Source organism: Plecotus auritus, assembly GCF_963455305.1.
Source record: "Plecotus auritus genome assembly, chromosome: 7".
In the NCBI taxonomy this organism is placed as follows: domain Eukaryota; kingdom Metazoa; phylum Chordata; class Mammalia; order Chiroptera; family Vespertilionidae; genus Plecotus; species Plecotus auritus.
The window spans coordinates 143,583,973-143,611,118 of NC_137774.1; the positions used below are offsets into that span (position 1 = coordinate 143,583,973).

The 27,146-nt window shown below is 41.6% G+C and overlaps 1 protein-coding gene across 5 annotated transcripts in view; it reads right to left on the reverse strand.

Annotated features, from left to right (window-relative positions):
* RNF180 (ring finger protein 180) overlaps window positions 1-25,422 on the reverse strand; it is a 96,875-nt gene extending 71,453 nt beyond the window's left edge. The window contains exons 1-3 of one of the 5 annotated variants that reach the window (XM_080680038.1): window positions 25,077-25,422; window positions 4,220-4,268; window positions 3,857-3,988 (exon numbers count right to left, since the gene is read on the reverse strand). In XM_080680038.1, the coding sequence (XP_080536164.1) occupies window positions 3,857-3,988 (132 nt within the window). In that variant the 5' untranslated portion in view covers window positions 4,220-4,268; window positions 25,077-25,422. Of the gene's footprint in view, window positions 1-325; window positions 427-3,856; window positions 3,989-4,219; window positions 4,269-24,602; window positions 24,715-25,076 lie in introns of those variants that run through there. The other 4 variants (XM_080680037.1, XM_080680036.1, XM_080680040.1 and 1 more) reach the window with 4 other exon arrangements.
* Between the last annotated feature and the right edge of the window lie 1,724 nt (window positions 25,423-27,146).

Here is a 27,146-nt window from a genome sequence, read left to right on the forward strand (position 1 = left end):
TGTTCTCCCCCTGGACTGCCCTTGCTACTCATCTACCTTATCTCCACACAAGTCACTTCTGCACAAAAGCTTCCCCAACATAAGTAGGTCCAACCCTCTGTCTATACCCTATTCTTAAGGCTCCCTATACTTTTCATTTTTGCCACCTAAACAGCTAAAATGTAAATGTACGATTGATCCCTATCCTGAAAGCTTCTCAAGGACAGAATATCTCCCTTCTGTTCTTTGACTTCCCAGTGCCTGTTACAGGACCTGTCGTGTCGTAGTCTGCTTGGTTTGCCCTGACAAAATACCACAGACTGGGTGGCTTAAGCAAGAGACATACATTCGTCACATTTCTGGAGGCTAGAAGTCAGACATCAAAGTGCCAGCATGTTCAGGTTCTGGTGAAAGCTCTCTTCTCAGATTGCAGATTCTGTGTCCTCACCTGGGAGGAACGGAGTAAGGGAGAAGGAGGAGAGAGAGAGGGTGAGGAGAAGGGAGAACACAGAAAGTTCGAGAGAGACATAGAGACACAGAGACATTTGATAAGAGGCCATAGCCTCTTTTCAAATTGGGGTCCTATTCTTATTACCTCATTAGCCTTAATTACCTCCCAAAGACATATCTTCAGAATCAGTCATATTGGGGGTTAGGACTTCCATACATGAATTTGGGGGCAGGGGGAGGACAATTTAGTTCCTAGCAGGTAATAAGACTAAGTATGGACTAAATACTAACACTAAGAAAAAGGCACATAAAATATTTAAAATGTAATAAGCAATACAAATAGAAATTTTTTCAGTATTATAGCCATTGAAGAAAAGATACCAGCAGGATAATAAAGCCAGAAAGAAAATGAGCAAAATATCCAGCCAAAAAGGTGAAGGAGGAACTATTTAATCTAGGATCAATTCAATATTCATCAATCATATTTATGGCCATCACTGTATTGGTAATATAAGAATGAAACACTTCATAGCCTGGTTATGGAAAGAGTCATAACCCAAATTATTATAATGCTTCATAGTAAGTGTTGGACCATTCCCCAGTTTCCATTTTCCTCAACTCTCTGGAATTTGGATCTGCCCCTAGAACTCTCACAATTCAATGAACGTTGATCAATGATCTCCTCTTTGCTACAATTATTGCACACTTTTAGTTATCATTCACGGTCTCCACACTCTGTACAAATCTGGGGCACATTTTACTGACTAGCATCCTCTATAACTGTGTAGTGTCCAGACTGCACATTGAAGGCACTGTCTGATCTTCTACATCTCGCTACAACATTCAATACTACTAACCAATACCTCCTTCTGGAAGACATCTGTCCCTTGATTTTCATAACACTGTATCCTACTTCCTGGTCTTATCTTTCTTGCTATTCCCACCTCCCTATTTTGTGAACTTCTTTTTTCTGTACATCCTTTAAATGTTCCTAAGAACTCTTTTTTCTCACTTCATTCACTCTGTATGGTGGTCTCATCTATTCTTGAAGCTTCACTCACCTCTTATACATGGTGACTCCCATATAGTTCAGATCCATTTTAAATTCCATACCCATAGAACCAGCAGAAACCCCCAAACCTCTATTTGAATGTTTTTTAGGTCGCATAAACTTGACATGTCCTAAAGTACATTGAAACTGATTAAAAAACTAAAACTGAGGACACCATTCTCCTCAAGGCCCTGGACATCACACATAACAGACCATTTCTGTTATTTTATATTTATACTAGAGGCCCAGTGCACAAAATTCGTGCACAGGTGGGGTCCCTAGGCCTGGCCGGAGATCAAGGCCTATCAGGGTCATCTCGCCCAGTCCCAATCAGGGCCTGCCGGCTGCTGGACAGGGCCTGAGGACAGGGCCTGCCAGACAGGGGGAGGGATGGAGGGTGGGATAGCAGGTGGTTTTCCGGCCAGGGGGAGGGACCGGGGGAGGTTGGCTGGCCGTGGGAGGTTGGCTGTGGGAGCACAATGACCACCAGGGGGCAGATCCTGCATTGAGTGTCTGCCCCCTGGTGATCAGTGCACGTCATAGTGACTCGTCGACCGGTTGTTCCGTGCGGTGACTTAAGCTTTTATATATGTAGATTTTTTTGTCTTTTAATGTTACTTTGCTTTTGGTTTGGTCCTTGCTACATTTCATGCATCTCAGACTTGAAGGTGTGGTAGGAGTCCCCCTTTCTCCCTGTAGACACAGTAGATTGTTTGAAATTCCATTCTACATCCCCTGTCACATGTCTGACTACATGCCAGTGGCTGGAAAACTAAAGCTCAAATGTCCCAGATTTCCTTACAGCTCAAGTTCCACACATGACCTAGCTTCCACCAAGCTGATGCACCTGCTCAATTCCATAGAAGCGGAAGCGATGACTATTTGTGCTGACTTCAGGCAAACTTGTTTTTGGAAGCACTTGTTTATTCTGCAGCAAAAGTTACAGTAACTCCAGTGCCCAATTCCTAGCTTTGTGGGGGCTGAGAGGCAGAGTGTGAGACTTCCATTTCCTGGCATTGGACCAGGATAAAGGAATACGGTCCTGGAGACAAAAGCTATGGATGCTGTTTCTCAGCTTTCTAATCCTCAATACTGTTCTGAGAGCCATGTCATATCTGACAGGGTGTGGAACATATGAGGAAAAAGTCCAGGGTTTGTTCAGGGTAGGGAGACCCAAAGGGGGAATCCCTACATAAAGCTGGGTTGTAATGTCAGCATCAGGGTAAAGGAAACAAATCTTCCCCTCTGGGTATAGAAGGATTTCTTAACAAAAAGTAAAAAACATAAAGGACATGATTAATAAACTCATCTATATTATGTTATGAGCTGTTCATCAAAAAGACCATAAAGAGAGAAATATAAGTTATATAAACTGGCAAAAGCTATTTGCCAATACAATAAACAACAAGGGATTAGTATTTAGAATAAAGAACTTTCAAAAATAAAAAAGCAGGCAAGAAAAAAAGACATTTTACAGAAAACACTAATAGCCTCAGACAATGAGAGGATGTTAGAGTGAAGAGGAAATAACCATGAACAAATGTGCCTGAGGTGAAACAAACAAAACCTGAGTGTCTCTCAAAGAAGAGAAAGAAAACAATGATAGGTGATCATAGCCACTCCCTCTGTTGAATTGAGAATTCCCTGTAAGATACATGGATTACTATTTTATACCTCTTAGATATTGCTTCTTTTCATATTGCTCTTAGGGAAGTTTAGGGCTTTTACTTTTGTTGAATTAAAAACATTTATTTTTAGCCCTGGCTTGTGTGGCTGCATTGTCCTATACACCAAAAAAGTTGCAGGTCTGATTCCTGGTCAGGGCACATACCCAGGTTGCAGGTTTGATCCCTGGTCAGGGTGCATACAGGAAGCAACCAATTCATATCTCTCTCTTTCAAACAAATCAACTAAAAAGCATATAGAAACATTTATTTTTTTTATCAGGGCAACCAGGTAACAGTTTTTGAATATTATTCAGGTGTTCTTATTGACTTTTTGATTCTACATGAACTTACTCTTCCAGGCTCATAATGAATACTCAAAAAATACAATACAATAGGTTTTCCATTTCTTAATAGGGTCTTGAATTTAATTGTTTGGTGATGACTAAAGTTCACTCCTGGTAGAGATAAAAATATGGACTATTATTACCTTAACTTATGTCTATGATATTACGCTTGAAACTTTAAGGTCATGTTAATGTGAGCAGCTAGAGGTAAAATGAATTGTAACTAGGGAAGGTGGGGTGCCTGTTGAATAGCACTTTGAAATGTTTTTAGTAGGTAAAGCTAAGGCGGGTGTGGAGGGAAATGTGTGCCCGTGTGGGTGGCCACACCATTCCTACATTAGGAAACTAGAGTTAGCGGTACTGACCTTAGTCCCTTGATTCTCAAGATAGTTCATGAAACAACCAGAACGCGCTATACATTTTCTACATTTCCAACACCGAAGAACATTTATTTCTTCTTGATTATGAGTTTTAGTTATCACTTCACTTCTTTTCATCTGTGGGGAAATAAATTAATGTTAGAATGTTAAACTGTCACATTAAACTTGATTTTCTAAACCCTTTATACACCATTAGCTACATATGGAGCAGAAGGAAGGGAATGATTATTTATTGAGGTACCTACTAGTTACCCAAGTTTAGGTTAGAAGCACTCTGTAAACAATGTCTGGGATTGAAAATTCCATTTAATAATTATGATGATGCACTGTTAGTAACTCCCAGCTTACTTTATTTTTGCAGGACAGTTTCTTTCCATCTGTTACTATTTCTTTCCATCTGTTATAAAAGTGGTAAAAGGCAACTGTTGAAGAGTCAAATAAGTTATTGCAGTGGCTTTAAAAGAGTCATAACAAAGAAGCATAAATATTCCTGTAAATAAGACATTTTGAATAGCCACAGCATTACATTTTAAATATAATAAGATTCATTGAGTTGTGGTTAACTTTGTGAAAATTTAAACTTACTTTAATCAAATTGATGGTAAAAATCCTTTATACTGAATGCAAGGGATTGTGTATTGTGCTCAGTGGAACAGTTAACTGTACTACATCTTGTGGCATGTGTAGTCAAACAAACTTAGAGAACAGATCTACCAATTTTATAGTCTATTTTATACCTGATATTGATATCAATGCTGTGATTTAGAGCAATTTATGAAAACAGTTTCACACTAATAAGAATTCCAAAATAGATGCGGTGTATTCAATAATTGGCCTGCTAACTGTTCATTATAAAGAAAGGAAATGTTCATTTATTAAGCTACCCACAAGAGTCTACTGCCTTGTTCCTAGCCACATTTCCTCATTTGTTAGCTCTTTCATTTTTCATTCATTCAACAAACACTTACAAAGACTAACCATATGCCACAGTAAGTCCAACTCCAGGGGCACAAAGATGAATAAACCTTATTTTCTGCCACAGAAGTGCTCGCTGTGCTATAGTATCAATAGTTTTCTACCCTGGCTCATTAGAATCACTTAGGAAGCTTTAAGAAATAGTGATGCCTTGACCCTACCCCTAGAAATTTTGACTTATTCTTGAGATGAGGAGGAAGTTAGGAATGGGCACTTTAAAGAAGTATCCCAGGTGATCTCAGAGTGTGGTCAGGGTGAGGGCAGAGATGCACTACAGAAACAATGAACTACAATGCAACAGCTATAAGGACTACAAGAGAAGAAACACAGATGGATCTTAACCACATTTAAAAGAAGGATATAAGGAACTCTGCCTGAGAGAGCACAGCATGCCCCTGTTGCAGTCAATCTAGCTCTGACCTTCAGGTTGCTAGGCAGCAGTTCTGTATCTGCTAACATCTTCAGAGCCCACCTTAGCTCAAATTTTTCTTTTACAGCAGCTCCCCGGGAAAACACACACACAATTACTCCCACAGTAATTGAACACACCTGTACAGAAGCACTGGTCATGCTGTACTGCACTTATCTGTGTGTATTTGTGTCTTACTGATTTAATTGTGAGCTCCTAAAAAGCATCGTATTCTATTCCAGCGGTCGCCAACCTTTCAGACCTCACAGACCACCAGTTGGCGAATGCTGTCTCTCTATTCTTACAATCAGACATAGTATCTCTGGTATCAAAAAAAGACACCCAACCAATGTTGTTGTAATCAAATTAACAAGGTCTGACAGAAAGCTCAACTTACAAAAAGTTTTATCCCCATACCAAATATTAAGTATGTCTCCCAACTAATGAACAAACCAAATAGAAGTCCTTTTGCAGGGACCTGAGAAGTTCAAGGGAAGAAATAAAGCTATGCTTATACATAACTGAGATTGAAAGGAGAACTATCAGTTACCCAATCTACACTAATAAAAGAGAAAGATGCAAATTGACCATACCTGCAACACCCACCAGCCAATCAGGAGTATGCAAATTAACCCAACAAAGATGGCGGGTTAATTTGCATATGCAGGCACCAAGCAGCCGGGAGCGGGACACTTGCATCGTCCCCATGGTGACGACATAGGCGTTCCACACTGCCCCAGCAGCTACAGGCCTCTGGGCAGTGTGGGAAGGCGGAAAGGCGGCTACAGGCTGGAGCCAAGGCAAAAGGCAGCTCCGGGCCAGAGCAAAGGCGGTGCCAGCAGCCAGGGGAAGGAAGGCCAATTCTTGCACGAATCTTTGTGCATCGGGCCTCTAGTAGTGATATATTTATGGGAAAGCTGAAGTGGCTTCTGTCAGAGAACTTATATTAAAAGAAGAGGTTGAATATGGTAAAGGACTTTAGAGAGAAAGGAAGGGGGAGGGAGAGAGAGAAACATTTATCAGTTGTCTCTAGTGTGCACCCCAACCAGAGAAGGAACCCACAACCCAAGTATGTGCTCTGACTGGGAATGAAACCCGCAACCTTTTGGTGTATGGGATGACACTCCAACCAACTGAACCACACTGGCCAGGGCAATACACAGTTTTTTAACTGCATGTGTGAAGAATTAAATGACTACTGATACACTTTGTCACCACTGCCATGATTCTGTGAAGGGACCAGAAGTTTTATTCATTATTGCTTTTGTATTATTAGTGAAAATGTCAACACAGTAAAATAAAAAGCGCAAATAACATCTTAGTATTACCAAGAAACCAGTGTGAGCTGAATTATCTGAAGGATTAGAGACACCGGAGCCATTAACCACATTTTGAGAACTGCTACTTTATGCAAAATAACTGTCCCAAAAGTGTTGACTATGAAAATCTTATTTCCTACCAATATCCTTTAAAATATTTAAGAATATATGAGTCTCTACGGAAAAACTTATTTATAACAAATGGGTTGAATTTTTCTATAAAGCCTGCCACTGGAATTATAACCTCCATTACGAAGTTTCATCCCTTCATCTACCTTTGCTATTTATCACTTTTTCTGATAAAATATCAGCATTTGTCATAGGTCTAATTCCATACTCCTGGGTCTCCAATTTTGCTTACCTCTTCTTTGTAATTCATGGATATAAATGAGATATAGTGGACAAAATTATAGACTATTAAAATTAATCTAAAATTAAAAAATAAACCAAAACACTTTAAAAATTAAAATAGAATTGAAATATTTTCTTCAAAACCCATAAAAAATAAAGAGAGGCCCAGGCAAAAATTATATAATTGGCATATTTTGCCTATCCTTTAAGAAATGAATAGTCTTTGTAACTTATATAACTGTGGCCCAGAACATATAATAGGAAGACTAACTCCACAAATATAACCTTGATGTATTGATTAGGCAAGGAGATATAAAATTAGGCAAGGAGAGTATAAAAAATTACATACCAATATATTCATGAACATAGATAATAAAATCCTAAGTAAAATATTAGCCAACAGAATTGATCAGAAAATTAAAAGAATAACACATTTTAACCATATAAATTCATTTCTAGAAATTCAGGAGTGGTTCAAAAACATGCACTCACACAAAAATCCACACCAAAATTATTAAAAGAAAAACACATGGCCATCTTAAAAGATGCAAAACAAAACTTTTGATGAAACTCAATACTTACTGTAAACACTTGCAGTAATGTTAGCGTTAGCCTTTTGTGTGTGTCTGTGCCCCACACCCCTCATCTGTGCCCCATGTCCATGCCTATCTCTGTTTGAAAACAGTGGATAAAGAATGCTCAACATGGAGCAATGCCTACAGTGACAACTTTCATCATCTGGTCCTGGACACAAGGTCAGTTTGTCATGATAGGTGGAAGTCAAGAAACTGCAATGGGACAAGAAATCAGAGCTGTATTTTCTTCTCTCTATAGGAGGATTACTTATCACCAAGGAAAAATTGGAGAATGGAGATATAGGAATGTGTCCCTGCTGCTCTCTCACTATGAAAGTGACGTAACTCAAATATCAGTTTATATGTGGCCAAACAGTCCCAGACCATTCACCACCAAAGAAATGGTTAAATGTGAATGAAGACTTTTAGAATACAAATCCTGAACAGTTGGGAATAGGCCAAGACAGAAAAATTTAACATGAAGTAAACCTCTCACATCGGGACTGTAAACAAAAATCTGGAGATTTTTAAAGAGAGTATATTTAGGTAACGATTTGCAAACCAGGAAATGAAGTCCTTGATATTCTCAGTATGAACTGGGAATATGTTCCAAAATGGAGGGGATACCTCAGAGTTTATAAAGGCAAAAGTTGCTAGGAGTTGTTGATCAAAGAGATGGGTTGCTAGGGGCAACAAGACCATAAACTCCATCATTTCTGACTGGATAGTTGGCTGACCCAGTGAACAAGCAGCTTGGGTTATGAGGTGAGTACAATCTATATATATAAAAGTCTAAGCGACTGTTAGGACCGAACCACCGGCAGGTAGCTATGACGTGCACTGACCACCAGGAGGCAGACGCTCCTGGTGGTCCGTGCGCTCCCACAGCCAACCTCCCATGGCTGATCAACCTCCCGCAGTCCCTTCCCTCGGCCGGCCAGCCAACCTCCTGTGGTCCCTTCCCTGGCCAGCCGCCCTGTTTGCTGGCCAGGCCGAGGGACCCCACCCATGCACGAATTCGTGCACCGGGACTCTAGAAAATATATAATGAATGAATTCAGTCTCATGCTTATCTTGGCAAGTCCTAGTTTCAGCTCAGGCCCAGAGAACAAAAAGGCTGTCTTTGATCACACAATCATAGTACAGAGAGTATTACTTAACAACGATGCAAGGAGTATGATTTATCAACAGTACAATCAGCCGGGAGGAGGCTGCTGGCCTTTCTGGAGCCCAAAAGGACAAAGTTATGCTCTGCAAGCAGTTTCATAGCTCAAGCTGCAAAAATTCAAGTTTTGGGTCACAAGTTATGACAGTAAAGTTTTTATAAGCCATCAGGACAACAGATTTGTAATTTTGTATTTTACAGAACTTTGAATGTGAATATTCTAACTTTTCTATCAGAAAAATAAAGAAAAACAGTGTTAAATTAGTATTGCCCAGCAACTTCATCTTTACTTATGAAAATCTAATTATTTGGGTAGAGAGGGAGGGAGTGAGAATAGGTTGAATATAGGAGAATTTTAGTTTATGTTACTATAATGCTGAATTAATGACATTATACATTTGCTAAAAGTTCTAGAACTATACAACACAAAGACTGAGCCCTAATGTAAACTAAGAACTTTAGATTAAAATAATATATCAATATAGGGTGGGACAAAAGTAGGTTTACAGTTATGAGTACCTGAAACAGTTTATTTTTGTATAATTTATTTTTCTATTATTTTCCATACAAACAACTGTAAACCTACTTTTGCCCCAGCCTGTATTAATTCATCAATTGTAAAAAGTGTATCACACTACCACAAAATGTTAATAATAGGAAAAATTGTGTAAGAGGGATTATATGGGAGATTTCTGATGAATGTTTTTCGTTTATTTTTAAAGTATAATTTTATTGATTTCAGAGAGGAAGAGAGAGGAAGAGATAGAAACATCAATGATGAGAGAGAATCATTGTTTGACTGCCTCCTACGCATTGGACTGAGCCCACAACCCAGGCATGTGCCCTTGACCAGAATCGAACCTGGGACCCTTCCGTCCATAAGCCGATGCTCTATCCACTAAGCCAAACCGGCTAGGGCTCTGATCAATGTTTTAAAGGTAAAACTGCTCTAAAAATAAATTCTGTTGATTAAAAATAATTATTTTGATGTCTAATACTAATATATGCTCAAAGTTGTTAATATTTGTTAACTGAAAAGGGCAAGTTTGCATTTGTCTTGGCTCTTGAGATAATTAAAAATAGCTTTTCCTTTGAAATTTAACATTTGTTTTTTTAAAGTAAAAAAAAGTCTATCTTATCAGTATGATACCTATATTAGTTTACTTGGGCTGCTGTAACAGAATACCATAGACTGGGTGGCTTAAAGAACAGGAACTTGTTTTCTCACAGCTCTGGAAGCTGGAAATCTGAGATCAGGGGCCAAAAGTTTGGGGTTCTAGTGAGGGCTCTCTTCCTCGTTTGTAGACAGCTGCTTATCTCTGTGTCTTCACATGGCCTTCCTCTGTGCATGTGCACTTCTGCTCTCTTCCTCTTCTTACAATGACAATGGTTCTACTGGATTGGCACCCACCCTTATAACTTCATTTAACTTAATTACCCCCCTTAGGGGCCTATCTCCGAATACTAGCATATCGGGGGTTAGGGCTTCAACATATGGATTTGATGGTGAGGGGGGTGGGGTATATCACAATTCACTCCATAACAGTATCTAAAGAACCTAAGCTTCTCAATTTTGACATTGTTAAAATGCTGTTTTATTGTGTGTCTTTTCTGTTACAGAAGGCATAGAATAAAAGCTCTGGTATGAAAGAGAAAAATACTGAGTTGATAATTTCTCAAAAGGTAAAAGTCATGCCCAACCAGTGTGGCTCTGTAGTTGAGCACTGACCTATGAATCAGGTCATGGTTCAATTCCTGGTCAGAGCACATGCCTGGGTTGCGGGCTCAAACCCCAGTGGGGGGCGTGCAGGAGGCAGCCAATCAATGATTCTCTCTCATCATTTACCTTTCTCTCTCTCTTTCCCTTTCTCTCTGAAATCAATAAAAATGTATTTTTTAAAAAAAGGTAAAAGTCATTTATAAGTGAACAAGAAAGAAAAATCAGAAAATAAAATGGCCAAAAATTCTGAAGTTCCCTTATCAATTATTTGTACATTTCTTTAAAAATTGGAAGGTAAATACAAGATTAAAAGCCAAGGGCGGTAAAATTGGTAAAAGTGTGAAAGGAACAATGCATACTTAATTAGAATATTAAACACTAAACTGATTTAGCCAGTTCAAACCATCTCAGAGCAAATAATATTTCTAAATTCTGGTCTTTTTTTTTTTTTTTAAAGAAAAAACTAATGAAACTGCACTACAGGGATAATGTCAGCCTTGACTCTCAATGCCATGTTACTACACCTAAATGATGCAGCATCTGTAGCTCTTAAGTCTGCTGAGGATTAGTATAAAAGCAGGAAGTCTATGAATAAATGTCAATGGGAACACATTTAATGCTGGTGAGATGAGTTTCTTATTTAAAGTACTAGTATAACCAAACCAGTCATTAGCTCTTATAAAGGAATGATGCTGTGGAGAAAAATACAGACTGTCATCAGTCTTACTGTTGCAATGATGATAATAGTAAAAATAAAATAAAGGACAGAACTAGCTAAGGAACTTTGAATATTTTAAAAAATATATACACCTTTCTTGTATTTGTAAGGTTAAATAAATCTACTGGTTTCTGGCAGGATTTGGGGTTGGGGAAAAACTACTAAAATCAGAGAGAAAATGGCCTGCAGAATAGGATATTGGACTACTGATTGAGAAATGCTACCCATACGCTATGGGTATCTCAATTTAAAATGTATATATACCTTGTTGTTTTGTTTGCATGTATGTGTGTGTGTTTAGCATAAAAGCACCATTCTGTATTTGTGGCCATTACACTGATGCATAATTAATCACCTCAGTATATGTTTCCATGAAATGAGAAGGAATACTCCTTTTGTAATATAAACAGCATATTGTTAAAGTATGAGAAATCTGATTGTTCTGCGGGACACAGCAACCCCAGAAGTAATCCACAGCTGTTTTGCAGAAGTGGGCTTTAGGATCAGTGATTATTCACATAAACAGAACATCATCCATATATATAAAAGCCTAATACGTCAACTGTCCCCACAGGAGTTTGACCGGGAGTTCGATCGCTCACTATGACGTGCGCTGACCACCAGGGGGCGGTGTGGAACAAAGGAAGGCACCGGCCAGCAGCTGGCAGCTGGGGAAGGGAGGCCCCAGCCGGCAACCTGAAGGCCCTGATCAGCCCTGATCGCCAGCCAGGCCTAGGGACCCTACCTGTGTACAAATTTCATGCACCGGGCCTCTAGTATGTAATAACTGCTGGGAATAGCTGCACAAATATTATTTTGTAGGACTGATACCATGTCAGCTCCCCCTGCTGATGCTGAATATTTTTAATTTAAATGTGTTATGAACACAGAAGACCTGAAGTAAAACATGCCCAAATCCAAGCAGACCACAGGAAGGAAGTACTAATAACACTGCAATCAATAGTTTGTGGAAAACTGCAAAAATACAAATGACTGAGTTTTCATAGCAAGAGAAAGTCACCACATTTGTTTGTGAACTATATAAGAACACATCAGGACCAAAAAAGTAAGTTTATATTAAGCAGAAATTAAAACAGGCTCTTAGAGATACTATTAGATTCCTGTATAATTTAAATGCCTTATGTAGTTCAACAGATATTTCTAGAACATGTATTATTTACTAAAAGGTGGCTTGTAATTCAGGATCCCTCTCACATTAGCTTTCAATCTTTGTCAAGGGTATTAGATACTTTATATGTACAATGAGGAGACTGGATCAGGTGATTTCTAAGCTGTCAATTCTATAAGTCCAGACTTGGTAGCTGCAGTAACTAAAATGGCAATTGAGGCCTCCAATTAATTAACTCTAGAACTGTCTAAATCATTCTCCAAATTTTTTTCCTTTTCCCTTTTTTCTCTCTCATAAACATCTTCAGATACATGGTCTTGAATGCTCACTGCAGTCTTTCAATCCAAGTGATATCTTTAAGAATTGTAAAATAAAATAATCATAATAATTGAAGAAATGCTGGCATTTTGTAACTTCTGTATTTTTATTTACTTTGCCCATTTTAACTGCCACCATTCTTTGGTTTAAAAAAAAGGAACAAGTTCTAAAGATAAATAAAAGTAATAGTGTGAGAACCCATTCATTTTACATACTACTTGTCACACACTACTTTCTTAGGGAGGAAATATAAGCAAAAGATACTACATACAGAATTAATAGTTGTGAGCAAAGATGAAATATACTTTTCTAAAAGGTGTGTATATATTCGTATTTACATGTAAATCTTAGAAGGCACGATATAACGATTCCACAAGTTTTTGTTCCAAAAGATATATTTAGCCATTCTGGGATATTTTTGAGCAACTTAGTATATATACAAATACATTTTAAATAAAAGTGCCAATAAATTTTTATTGGATGAAGAGACAACAGCAAGAAGAAAATGAAATCAAGTGATTTTCTAAAAATCAATTTTAAGTTGTGTTTTGAGGCTACAGATATTCTTCATTCAGTAAGTATTTGTTGAGCACCTACTATTTTGTCAGTAAACACAAAGATTAACCAATACCTGTATTATAGAAGTATATGAGGGGGAAAGAGGTAGGAAGATAGAGTAGGCAAAATTGTCAGAGCTTTCAGAGGGAAACATCTAAGAATTGATCCTGAGGTCAAATAGAGCCTGCTTTCCCCAAATGCCTATCAGGCCGATTTCTCAGAAGGGCATATAAGAGCTAAAATATATTACTTTATGTGGAATATGTTAATATGCTATAAAGCGTGGTCTTAACTGAAAGTTAATAAGTAGTTGTCTAACTTGCCATAATCTTATTGGATAGTTATATTCTTTTTAATGGATAAAGTAGCAATAATCAAGAAAAGATTCAATGAGAAAGTGGCAGCAAAGATAAACATACTGGCCTGACTTTAAACTCGTTTTTTTCTTCTGGGAAAAAGAGTAGTTATACAGAGAGGCTTTTGTTGGGTACAGAGGCAGCTATACTAGGCTACTGCAAAAGATTGCTAGATAATGGAGACAACAAAGAGGTAGGTATCTCCTCCTAGAACAAGCACTAATCTGGAAGCTAAGAGACTTGGGCTTATTTACTTATTTACCCCATCATTGTTCACCCTCCCCCTCAAAAAGGACTAAAAGCTCCTAGTACTTTTACTGTTTTCTCTCTTTCCTGAAAAAACTTTTCTTTGGATAGTTCATCTGACACCTATGCCTCTGTTTAGTCCTCATGTCACTGTGCCACCATAGTACTACACTACTGTGTACATTTGTTTCTTCCTCTAAATTGTAAGCTCCAGAGAATGGGCATTAACAGGCACATATCCTGCTGTCTCTCTCTCTCTCTTTTTAGCAGTGTCTCAAGTCTACTAGTATATAATCCTTCACAACACCACCAAATACTCTGCATATCTATCTATCTATTTATCTATCTATCTATCTACCTACCTACCTACCTACCTACCTACCTATCTATACACACACATATATAAAAGGCTAAGTGTCCATCCGACTGGTAGCTATGATGCGCACTGACCACCAGGGGGCAGACGCTCAACACAGAAGCTGCCATGATGTGCTCTGGCCATTTAAAAATAAAGGGCACCCTCAAGCCCGGCCAGCACTGGGCTGGGCTGGCCCAAGTCTGCAGTTGTAAGTGCCTGACCAAGGAAAAGATGAAGACAGTCACCCATGTGGCCAAGGAGAGTCTCATAAAATCAGAAATGAATGGCGGTCCTTGTTTATTAAAAGTACCTACCTAGAAACCCTACAAAAGAAAGGATGCCCAGTATCTGGAAAAACCTTTGCAAAGAGCACCCTGTCCTTGTCCATTTGCTGAGGTGATGGCTTAGGGAAATATCTGTACACGCCGCATTGCATTTCCAGGAGCTAAATTGTCAACAGGCCCTGACTGGTTTGGCTCAGTGGATAGAGCGTCGGCCTGCGGACTGAAGGGTCCCAGGTTCGATTCCGGTCAAGGGCATGTACGTTGGTTGTGGGCACATCCCCAGTACGGGGTGTGCAGGAGGCAGCTGATCGATGTTTCTCTCTCATCGATGTTTCTAACTCTCTATCCCTCTCCCTTCCACTCTGTAAAAAATCAATAAAATATATTAAAAAAAAAACACACACAAAATAAATAAAAAATAAAGGGCACCATGGACCTGGTGCCGATAAACCAACATTCCGCTTCCCCCAAGTGGGACACAGACCCTGCCACCACCCCGGAGCGACACCCCACCAAATCACAGCCAACACTGCCAAGACCCCATAGTGCAAAATGTGGCCCACAGCCCAGGCCAGCCCAGCCCAGCCCAGCAATGGTCGCTGTGGGCGCCAGGTAATGACATCAGTTTCCTCTCCCTAGCAACTAGCCTCCTTGGAGTTTCTTCAGCCTGGGTACCCGACTTCCTTTATAGCCAAGTGCAAACATTTTACACTTTAACCAAATGTCTGTGAAGCGTTTTCATGTGCCTCATCTCATTTGATCCTCACAGAAGTCCTGGAGTAGGTAGATAGGGAGACTTGGTAGAATTCTATTTTCTTTTCATTAGCTGGAAAATGGAGATTTAGAAAGCTTAGAAACTTAACCCAACTGAAAAGAAAAAAGAAATGGTGAACCTTGAAAATGACTTCAGATTTTCTCACTGCACAGAATATAGTCAAACACTGCTGCAGTTAAATATTTTACCCTTCGTTCTCCCTGCGTGACCTACAATAATAATCTGCTTTGTGTTGATATCTACTGCTGTGTTGCTGACAATTACCTGAAAGAGAAGTTGGGGTGCTTCACTGGGCTGGAAAAAGTTTAGCTAAATCAGAAAGCAGGTCTAATTAAGCAAGTGTATCTATATATATAAAAGGCTAAGTTGACTAGCGCATGCGCAATAAAGTTCTCGCACGTGTGTGTTTCAATCTGTCATTGTCATTGTTGATCGTGAATTTGGTTGACGCTTCTATTATAGAGAAAGGGTGAAGAATGATATTAAAATATTTCTTCTAATTAATTTCCTTTCAATGTGCATGAATCTGTGCACTGGGCCACTAGTGACTATATATGTTGCTGAAGTGAATTACAGAAACTAGTGCTACTGTTCTCTCACTCTGAGCATTGACAGGAAATTCTAACAGGTCAAACCTCCCACTAAGTACATTCTACTGTATTAAATGGGGGAAAAGCCCAATTCAGAGACTAAATTATTATTTAAATTCTTGTATGATTCTGGCTGAATCAAAATGCTTGTCCTAGTATACCATGTGCTTCCACAAAATTCTGCCCCCTCCCTAGTAAACTCTTACTTACTCATAATTAAAGTTAGAAAAGAAAAATAAGAAAAGGTAGCACCTTTTCAATGGCTAAGTAGATTTAGTTTTAATTAAAATTCTCTGAGTATAAAGCAGAAGTATGATTATAAAAACTATTAGTTAACTCTTCTACCAGATAAACTCCATTTTAATGGGAAAATATTGTTGCAAGAATCCAGCAGAAAGATAAGGCTCACGTCAGGTGACTGCAATGGTGGTGGTAAATAATGGTCAAGTTCTGGACATATACTGAAGGATTTCCAGATGTATTGAATATGGGGTCCAAGATAAAGAACAATCAAAGATGGCTCTAAAATTTTTGGAATAAGCAACTGTAAGAATGGAGTTGTCATTAATTAATATGGGGAAGGATTCAAGTGACATAGGAGGGGCAAATCAGAATACCAGTTTTGGATATAAATTTGAGATGCATGTTCAACTTTCAAAAAGAACTAAAAAGTACATGGCCGGATTCAAGAACATTTGGAGTTCTAAAGACTGTTGGAACAAGAGATTTAAATGTGGGATTGTTCTCTAAAGCCAAGAAAATGGAGAAATCTGTTTGTGAGTATGGATAAAGAAAAGAATTCAAGACTATGCCCTGGTTTCACTTAAATTTTCTGGGGGTCTAAATTTCCTCTCAATTATGTCTATTAATTCTCACTCATTTCCTCCTGAGTTTTGTAATTTTGGAATATGAACTCATGTTTGCCTTGACACAAGTATGGGACCTTGTCTGAGGACCTGTCCCTCCAGGAAGAACAGTTTCATATTGTATCTGCCAGGTGCTCAAGGGACATCACCAGCACAGGAATACCTTTCAGGTAAGTTTCTCAGTTTAAGGGTCCTTGGCTCACTCTGGTAGTATAAATTCAATTCCTAAAGTTTCATGGTAAGAATTCTCAGGTGATTTGGATATCTTAGAATCTGAAAATGGATAGAGGGAAAAATCAAATCAAGCTCCTATTTTACCTTTGTTATATTGACTATTTCAGGGTAACCAAATAGTTGGTGAGAAAATATTTTTTAGTATAGATTCACCATGCTTATAAAATAGAATGATTAATATAATCACCACTTTCAACCCCTAATTTTTGGGGAAAAACATTGATATTAAAAACATTACAATAAAATAAGGGAGCATTTTATAATGAATAGTAGGGGCCCAGTGCACGAATTTGTACACCTTGAAAGGAACTGTGGGCTGCAAGGCTGCAGTGGACACAGGGGCGAGTCTTGGCCCATCCTCCATGCCCCTGCCTGGCTCCTCCCACCGCAGCCCCCGGTCCCTTCTCTGCCAGCAGCCCTGCTCCCACTGCCGATCCCACAAGCTGACGGCTGGTCCCACTTGCACCTGCTGACGGCGTGGAACAAATGGGGCCGGTGCCAGCAGCGGGTGCAAGTGGAATCTGCCGCCCTGATTGCCCCACAGGAGCTGGGGGAGGTGGAGAAGCCCTCAAGGGCAATTGGGAGCTGGCAGCCGATCAGGACCGGCGCTGGGCACTGGCAGCGGGTGTGAGTGGAGGCTCTGGCACCAGCTGTGGGTGCGAGTGGGGCTGGCGCCAGCAGTGGGTGCTAGCAGCGGCTTCAGCACCGGCAGCAGGTGCAAGCTGGGCCGGCGCTGGCAGAGGGTACAAGAGGTGGCTGCCGGCCCCAATCGCCCCTCAGGAGCAGGGGGAGACAGAGAAGCCCCGAGGGGCGATCAGGGCCGGCAGCCGCCACCAGCACCCACTGACAGCACTGAGCAATCAGGGCCGGTGCCAGGTGCCAGCAGCAGGTGCGAGTGCCGGGCGGGACCACGGCACATGGGAGCAAATAATTTTCAGTAACCACCAGAGGCTCGCCCCAATGACAGCAACCGGCACCCTGCCTTGGTCTGGTGCCCCACTCACCTGCTCCACCATCCCGCTGGGGCCTACGCTTGCCATGTTCTATGCTCTGCCACCTCCTGCCGATGCCCACCATGTTCTGTGCACGCCCCCTGGTGGTCAGCACACGTCATAGCGACCGGTTGTTCCGCTGTTCGGTCTATTTGCATATTAGGGTTTATGTATATAGATATAAAGCGGCTACCACCTGCATTCAAAGATCAAGCCTAATGTCACAAATAATCATAATTAAAAACAGGACAACTGTATTAGTTTGCTAGGTAGGGCTACACTAACAAAGTACTGCAGACTGGGTGGCTTTAACAACAGAAATTTTCTCACAGTTCTGAAGGCTAAAAAGCTGAGATCAAGGGGCCCTCTGCGTTGATTTCTTCTGAGGTTTTAGATGGCTGCCTTATCATGGGTCCTCACATGATCTTTCCTCTCTAGGTATGCATCCTGATGTCTTTCTCTGTTTTTAAAATCCTCACCTGAGGATATGCTTACGGATTTGAGAGAGAGGAGGACAGAGAGGGAGGAGAGAGGGAGAGAAGGAGGGAAGGAAGGAGAGAGAAAGAAAACGTCATGTGAGAGAGAAACATTGATTGGCTGCCTTCCAAATGTGTCTGACCTGAGAATGAACCCACAACCTAGGTACTCCAACCAAGTCCAAATTTCCTCTATTTATAAGAATAACAATCTGATTGGATTAGGGCCCACCTAAACAGCTTCATTCTAACTTAATCACCTCTTTAAAGGACCTATCTCCAAATACAGTCACATTCTGAAGAAGTGGGTATTAACTCTTCAACAACTAAATTTGGGAGGATACAATTAGACCATAGCAACAACCAAACATCATGTGCCTCCTGATGTAAAGCAATTGGAAGTACTCAGCACCATCTATATTCTTTAAAAAATTTACCAAATTGAGTCAAGCATTAAATCTAAGAACCACTTTATGAAGACTAGAGAAACATGTCAAATGATACCGTGAGGATACAATTAGCTATACACAGAATGTGGGGAATTCAACATGACAAATGACTTTTTTTCAACAAAAATAAGTTTTTCAAAGAGGGAGGAGAAACATAAGAGATTTAAGATATCAATGTGTAGACCTTATTTGGATCTCAATTCAAACAGATTCAAAAATATATTTTTGAGCCAACTGGGGAAAATTATACACAAACTAGTTTGCTGATACAAAAGCACTCAGTCGAGTTTTCCTATGTCCAGCAGCCTTCACCGCCTGGTTCTCCGTTCTGCACCCTGTTCTTCAGAGGGGGCATCCCTGCACCACCGTTTACTGCCTATCTGTTTCCCTGGAAGAAATGCCATGACCCATGAGAACAGCTGTAACCACAAGGCTGCTATTTATTATCACCAGGCTTCTGTGTCTCTCTTCTCTAAATGCCCACCACAAACCCCCTACATTCTGCCTTGTGGCTTCCTGGAATTTGCTGGGAACAGAGAGTGAAAATTTAAATCCAGCACTTCCTGCCTCACAGAGCAGTGATGAGGCGGAGAGGGGTGTCTTCCTGGTTTGCCAGTTGGTAGAGGACCTAAGTATCTGAGGGAATTGACTATAATGGACAGAAAGAAGCCTTTTGGCGTGTATCAGACAATATGCATCAAGAGGGTGGGGCAGGGATATGCAGGTGCTGATGTAGAGAAATTCCTCTCGATAGAGGACAATCTATTTCTTAATTAATGTCACTTTCTCCTGGTTCGTAGGAGTTTTTTGCTTTTTGGTTTCATGGTGAGTTTTCATTTTATTCTACATCTTCATAGTACACTAAAGAAAAAAGGAGAAAAAGGCTACCCTGGAGTCTGCTATTTAGATGCCATTTTGAACTAGGGAGCTTTCACATAATTTGTTAAAGATGAATAATTTTATTTATATTTCAGTGATAAACTGTGTGGCATATTTCATTTATTTATTAATCACCTACATAACTAGAATTTATGAAAGGCAGAAAGCTGCAAACCTCACCAAGGTTGTAACTACATGTTGAGTCATAAAACTGTCCCAAAAAACAATTATACTAATAAATTTAAAATATTGATATCTTTTTAAATTTCAGTATAAGAAAATACAAACAAAATTAAGAAACAACTCAGAGACAGGAAGAAGAGATCAACAAATATTATAAGCAAATGGTTAATATCTACAATTCTACAACACAACATTTTTAATAGGACAAATATCCAACAGAAGATTGAACAAAGATTTTGAAAGCACAATTCCCAAAAGAGGTAACCAAAATGGCCAACAATCATAAGAAACGTGTTCAACTTCACCAGAAATCAGGAAAATTAAAATGAAAAGAAGTATTCCACACTAATCACATTGGGGAAAACGTAAAAGTCTAGCAATCCCTAGTGGGAAAATGATATTCCATCTGGGTCTTAAAGGCTAGAGAGGATTTAGATAACATTGAAAGCAGAAAGCTATTTGGCAAGATTTGGTAAAAATGAAACATGTATCTATTGACTTGCAGTCCTACTTTTAGGTTTGTATGTGCCTTATATCACATAGAAATGTTCATTTTAGCAACCTTTTATGGTAGTAGCAAAAAATTGGAAACAACCCAAGTGTTCATCAATAGGAGATTTGACAAATACTTTTTTGTTCACTGACAATGTAATACCATGCAGCAATATAACTAAAGCTGTACATATATTTAAAAATTTCAAAGTATGTTAAATAAGGAAATGGCTGCAGAAATATACACAGTAGTGAAAAATACAACATAGTTAAGTTACAAAAAATTTTTAAAGCATGTGCAATGTTATATTTTGTTTACTATGCATGCATATATAGCAGAAATATAAAAACATGAATGGGAATTAGAGATACCAAGTTTAGGATAACGGTAACCTCCATTCCATCTGGGTCTTAAAGGATAGAGAGGATTTAGATAGCATCAAAAGTGGAGAGCAACGGGCATCTTGAGCAAGGAAAGTAACAGAAGCTAAACAGCAAGTTGGGAAAGGGTATGGTATTTGGTGAGCACAATGCATAATGTCTGACTAAAGCAGGGAAAACTTTATTTAGGACTCTACAGCCTTAGCTAGTTCTAAGTCAAATAGGTACAGCTCTATTAATATTTATTATACAACTTATATATCCTCCAGAAGACAAATGGCCTGGGAAAGAATAGACCAGCCATGGGCAAACTACGGCCCGCAGGCCGGATCCGGCTGTTCTATCCGGTTCTCTTGCTCTCCCCTCCGCTCCTTTACTTTGAATTTATATTAGTTCACACAAACACTCCATCCATGCTTTTGTTCCGGCCCTCCGGTCCAGTTTAAGAACCCATTGTGGCCCTCGAGTCAAAAAGTTGGCCCACCCCTGGAATAGACTATCTTAAAACCAAAAATCTGATCCGAATATGGCAAAATAGCTTAGTTTTAATTTCTTTGCCTATGAAATAAAATTTAAGTAGATAGTCCCCGACTGACTTATATCATTGGCCCTCAAGTTTCTACTACTCACTGCATGCTGAATAAATTGGAGTCCGTAATTCAATTCTGACTCTCTGGATAAATTTTTTCAACAAGTTTTTAAATAGGCCAGGCAAATCTCATTCACAGTAAGACTCATGCTTATCTCAGCAATTTTAAAAGAATGTTTTGACCGAGGCAGTCTGACGACCTGGTGGCAGGGAGGCAGCTGGCCTCGCCCACACCTATCTGGAGGCGTCACGGGCATGGACTGGACGCTGCTCTGCACCCAGAGGAACTCAGCAAATCCTATGCAACTGCCCCCTGGGATCAGGCAGGGACTCTGCCCTCCTGATGGCCTCCTGACTGGGGAGCAGGGCGCTGCAGGGGGCTGGAGACCCCACTGGAGGCCTATCACAGTGGACACGCCCAGCCAGGCCTGCACCTCCAGGGAGTGAGAGGTGAGTCCCCAGACGACTGCCCCACTGCTGTTCTCCAGTGCTGGCTGGGCCGGCGGAGGACTTCTCCCCTGCAGCCACCTGGACCAAAACGGCCCCCAAACAGGAAGAGGCCAAGGGAGCCTACTGGGGTGCAGGTGCAAGCTGGGCTGGCACTCAGCTGGAAGGGTTCCGAGACACCCAGTTTGAGGAAGGAGCCTGGGATAGGGCAGGGCTGGTATGGGACCCGGCTCCCTCGCCTCTATGAGTACATGGCCTGGGTGGTGTCCGGGTTGAGGAAAGGTCAGGTGAGGCTGGACCCTCAGTGGAGGTGGACAGGGGTGTTTGTGACCTCTGGCCCATTACTGTGACCCTTGTCTATTACAAACTAAAACAGCTTTGTAACCACCTCCTACTCCCCACCCCCCACACACACCCCCAAAGGCCACTTTCACCAGAGCTGTGGGAGGGAGCCTTCAAAGGCATCTCTGACAGTTCCCAGGAGGCCCTGGGCAGCAGTGAGCACGCTGGGAGCCTGAGGGTGGGGGGAGGGGGGCCTGTGCCTGGCTGGGCTGCACCAGGTCAAGGTGCTATTCCAGCTGCCGATTCAAAGCAGGTGCAGTGGTGTAACACAGCCATCTACACACACACTTGTTTCCCGTATTCTCAGTGCTTTTTCTGTTCTGTTTCTGTTATTAGAACCATGAGCCCGTGATGGATGTGGGACTCCTCTCAATTGCTCTTTAAATTGTCACTTTTAAAATCGTATTTAATGACTAATACATTGAAAGTGTTTTATTCCTTAAAAAAAAATGTTTTGAAGTTGCTTCTAAGGGTTTCAGGCTACTAAACCACCAGTGAATTAATAAGGTAAAGAAATTACAGAACTTGAGGACACTTCTATTAGAATAATCTCCTATATTTCTCTTGGCTACAGAGAAAAGTAGAAAGATAAAAAAATGTAACCACGCCAATATTCTCCGCTAGCTTTGTAAGAGACTTACCACTCATGTCATTTCCCAAATATTTTCTAAAATCTAAGACAGCAACAAAACACCTTGTTAACCAAGTATACTCAATTTTCATCAATATGATTATATTTTTCTACACTTTATTGTATACAAGGCCAAATAAAGATATTTTAATGTGGGCATTATTGGGGCTTTGATAAAGGGACATTTTGACTAGACCTTAAATATGAACTATTAAATTTCTAAATTGAGTGGGAAAATGTATGTTATATATGAAACAGATATCCTCATAGCTTCCCTGAGCCTCCTTCCTTCCTGAGTGAACTTTCCTCTGCCCAAAGGCAGCAACCAAAGTTGCAGGAAGGTCAGGGACTATAGTGAGGGTCAGAGGCAAGGTACAATTAATTCATGGATGGGATGAGATGGGCATGGACCATTATCTGGACACGAACTAAGTACCTAATAAGGAGAAAAATTTTTACTTTCTCATCTTAGGTCTATTCTAGGGGAAACTTCTATTTGTCAACTGATAATTTACTAGTACTTCACTTGAATAGTCTGTATCTCAAAATCTAATTTTTCTCAAAGTTACCATTTGTAAAAGAGATCTGGCTGCTAAACGGTGGAACTTTTTAACATTCAAATATCAAAAGGGGAGTACTCCCTCTTTTTATAAGCCCCTGATTATGCATTTATTATGCAGTGAAATGTAGAATGTTTGTAGCCACAGTATTACCCCTGTTCTCAAGCTACAGACTTCACAGAAAATTACCTACTTCTAAATGCTCCCTCAGGAAAGGATTTCATGTTTATCAGAAACCTCCTTGATGATTTTTAGGGGACCAGATCAATATCTCCTTAACTGCTTGTTATTACAGACTGACACAATATGTGACATACAATACATATAATACAGTTATAACATTTCCAAACAACCCAGAAATGAAAAAGATGAATGCATCTGGTAATTGGTGTCATCAGGGAAATCTCTTGTACACACAACTTGATAACATCTTTTTTGAAAATAGCAATTCTGTATTTTGATGAGGCCATTTTGACCCAGCTGTATTTACATGCAAAACATATACTGTGGAAGCAAATGTTACAGTTCTAAATTATTATAAAGATTTACACTCACATTTACATGAAGTTCAAACTTTCATATTAAATACACCCCAACTTAATACTGTCTCAGTATGACAGGTGATTTACTTACTGTATTCTACGTAAAATATGCACGATTACATGGTAACTTGCATTAAAAGTACTAAAGTGACTATTCTCCTAAACTCAGAAAACTGCCTGCTCAATAGTTAGGGATGCCTAGGAACTCGCCTCCTCCGTTCTACTTATTCATTAAACAAACATTTAGGGTCTCTGCTCTGATGATCACTGTCTTGGGTCTCAGGGGAAAACGTATAGAATAAAGACTTAACAGCTGAAAGACATAATAAATTTAGTCCTTACTGCGACCCGACCCTGGTCAACAACTGAAATGATTCTGGCCTTTTAAGTATCACCTTTAGGGGTACTATGTCAGGAGTCTGAAAGGACCCAACTCCATTTTTTAAGGAAGGTTTTAGAAATTAAGGAGTAAATAAACATGGGGCAGGCACTCTGAGCGCGACCTTCTGTTTGAGGTTGATGACTGGGCTGAGCCAGACATTCTCATGACGACTCCGGCGCTTAGGTTGGTTATAATCACTTTTCCTCGTGGTGCCTCAGCTGTCTCGTCTATAAAATGGGACAACTTAATAGTAACCTACCTACACAGTGCTCCTTTGAAGTTAACTAATGAAGGCCCTCCCGGGTGCACTTAAAACTATCAGATGCTACAAAAAATATAGAGTATGATTTCTAAAAGACGACGGCAATGTAAGCATGCCCGTGCTAATTAAGCCATAGCAGCCCCCACCCCACCCCACCCGACCCGGCCCCTCTCCCCACCTGCGCCCGCCGCATCTCAGCGCCCAGGACCTCGGCGTCGGGTCTGCACTCCCCGGACCCAGGGCGGCCGCCCGCGCAGCCGCGGCGCCCGCGCCGACACGGACCAGACAAAAGGAAGTGAGTCTGCGCAGCCCACCTGCCCCAGCCCCCAGGAGGCGGCACGGGACGCAGGCAACTCCGACCCGCAGCGCCCCGCACCCGAGCGGGCCGCCCGGCTCGCGTTTCCGACCGTGTAATTCCACCCGAGCCGGGGCGCGCCCCGCCGCCGCCGCGGAGCCGCAGGTGCGAAAGTTACCCCGCCGCCGCCCATCACCTGAGGCCGCACGGGAGGCGGGGGCGGCCGCGCAGCCAGCCTCGCCCTCCGCGTCCTCCCGGGCAGCGCGGGGCCGCAGCGCCGCCGGGCAAGGCCGGGCCGAGCCGGAGCCCGCGGGGAGACGCCCTCCAGCCGCGCCCGCCCGGAGCCGCCGGCCTCACCTGCGTCCCGAGCCCGAGCCCGAGCCCGAGCCCGACTCCAGCGAGGATCGCGGGGCTCCCGCGGCGGCGATGCGGGTTCTGCGGGACGGGAAGCGACAGGAGCCAAACCCCGCGGAAAGCGCTCGAGCTGCGCCGGCGGGCCGGGCCCGCGGCCTGCTTTCAGAGGCGGGTCACTCCCCGCCGCCTGCTCGCCCGCGTCTGCGCCCCGACCTGAGCCCGCGTGGGCGGCGCCGCCCTGACCCCGCGCAGACCCGCGAGCAGCGCGGCCGCGCCCCCGGGCGGGCCCGTGGGAAAGTTCTCTCCCGCCATCCCAGCCTCAGGCGGCAGGAGTTGCTCCTGGCATCTCCGTGGCCTCCCAGCCCCTCCTGGGGTTCCGAGCTCCCAGACCACCTGCTGGGTCTGTTCCACGACCCACCTCCACGCCGCCTAACGCTTTTCCCACTACGGTGGGGGGCTGAGTTTTCCCTGCTGACATCACCCCCCAAGTCGCTTACCTTCTTGTGCCGAAGGTCCCACCTGTGCGCAACCGAGTTGAACCACTACAGTGTTCTTGACTCCACTCTGGACAGGTTGCAGCGAGTAAGAGAGCTGGAGACTGGAGGTCAATCAAAGTGCTTATTCAGGGAGCGAGGAGGCCGCTTGAAGTAAATGATGACATGTTAGCGGCAATAAACTCTGGACTCAGAGTAGTGAAAAGAGATGATCGAAAGATATTTTTAGATATGCTAAGTTTTAAATATTCTTTTCATGCATCCTTTCTCAGAAAAACGATTGGAGAATGAGCCCCACTGCAACAGAGGAGTGATGAGGGGTCTGATAGCAGTGAAGGTGACACCCAAGACCACTGCGGTAGGCAGAGAGACCCCGAAAGGTCCACACCCCCCTCCCTGCAGCCGAGAATATGTTACAGTAACATGGCGAAGAGGACTCTGCTGATGGGATTGGTTATGGACCCAAATAGGGAGAATATCCTGGATTGTCCAGGTGGACAATTCTAATCACACAGTCCTTTAGAAGCAGATAATTTTCCCCAGCTGGAGTCAGAAAGATGAAGTGGAAGATATCAGAATGATTTAAAGTCCAAGAGAGCTTTCATCTTTCTTTGCTGGAAGGGAAGGAAACATGGAAAATATGAGGGAAAAATGCTGGCAGCTTGTGAAAGCAAAGAACTGGCTGAACTTACAGTGCTTCTAATGGTTAAGAAATGAGTTTTTATAGGTATAAGGTGTATTACAAGCAGGCCTGAAAGAAGACAAAAGGTCTTAATGCTTTCTAATTAAGGGATGTAAATTAGCCTCCTGTTTCCTATGAAGCCATAGATTGAAGTCAGAGAAATGATAGGGCTGACGAATTTGGCAAATAAGAACAACAGGAGACTCAGTTCAAACAGAATTTTGCATACAATTTTAGCACAGACATACTCATACTATAAAATGTTTTGTTGTTAGAAATTAAAAATTGACTGGTATTTGTCATTTATATAGCAACCTAAAGTGAGCCCTCAGAACAATGGTTCTCAACCTTGGCAGCACACTGCAAACTTCTGAAGAGCTTGTGAAAATACCTATTCCCCATTGTCTCCCTGCAGAACTGCATCAGAATTTCTTTCAGTGGGGCCTCGGGTGACTCCAATGGATAGTCAAGGTTGAGAACCATAGTCCTAAAGAGGAGTGAATTTGCACAAGTCTGGTGAACTAAAACTAGACCAGCTGGCGTGGCGTGGTGTGGCTCAGTGGTTGAGCATCGACCTGTGAACTAGGAGGTCATGGTTAGATTCCCGGTCAGGGCACATGCCCAGGTTGTGAGCTTGATCCCCAGGAGGGGCATAGGTAGGAGGCAGCAAATCAATGATTCTCTCTCATCATGGATGTTTCTCTCTCTCCTTCTCCTTTCCTCTCTGAAATCAATAAAAAATGTATTCAAAACAAAACAAATCTACCAATATTTCAAAAATGTTGATCTGTTATATGGAGTGCTAGCTACTGATTTTATTTTGAGCCCTCTGAAATTTGGTAATATGCTTTCCAGGTATTTATCCATATTGGTAATCATTGAACTGGACAGTGCTAA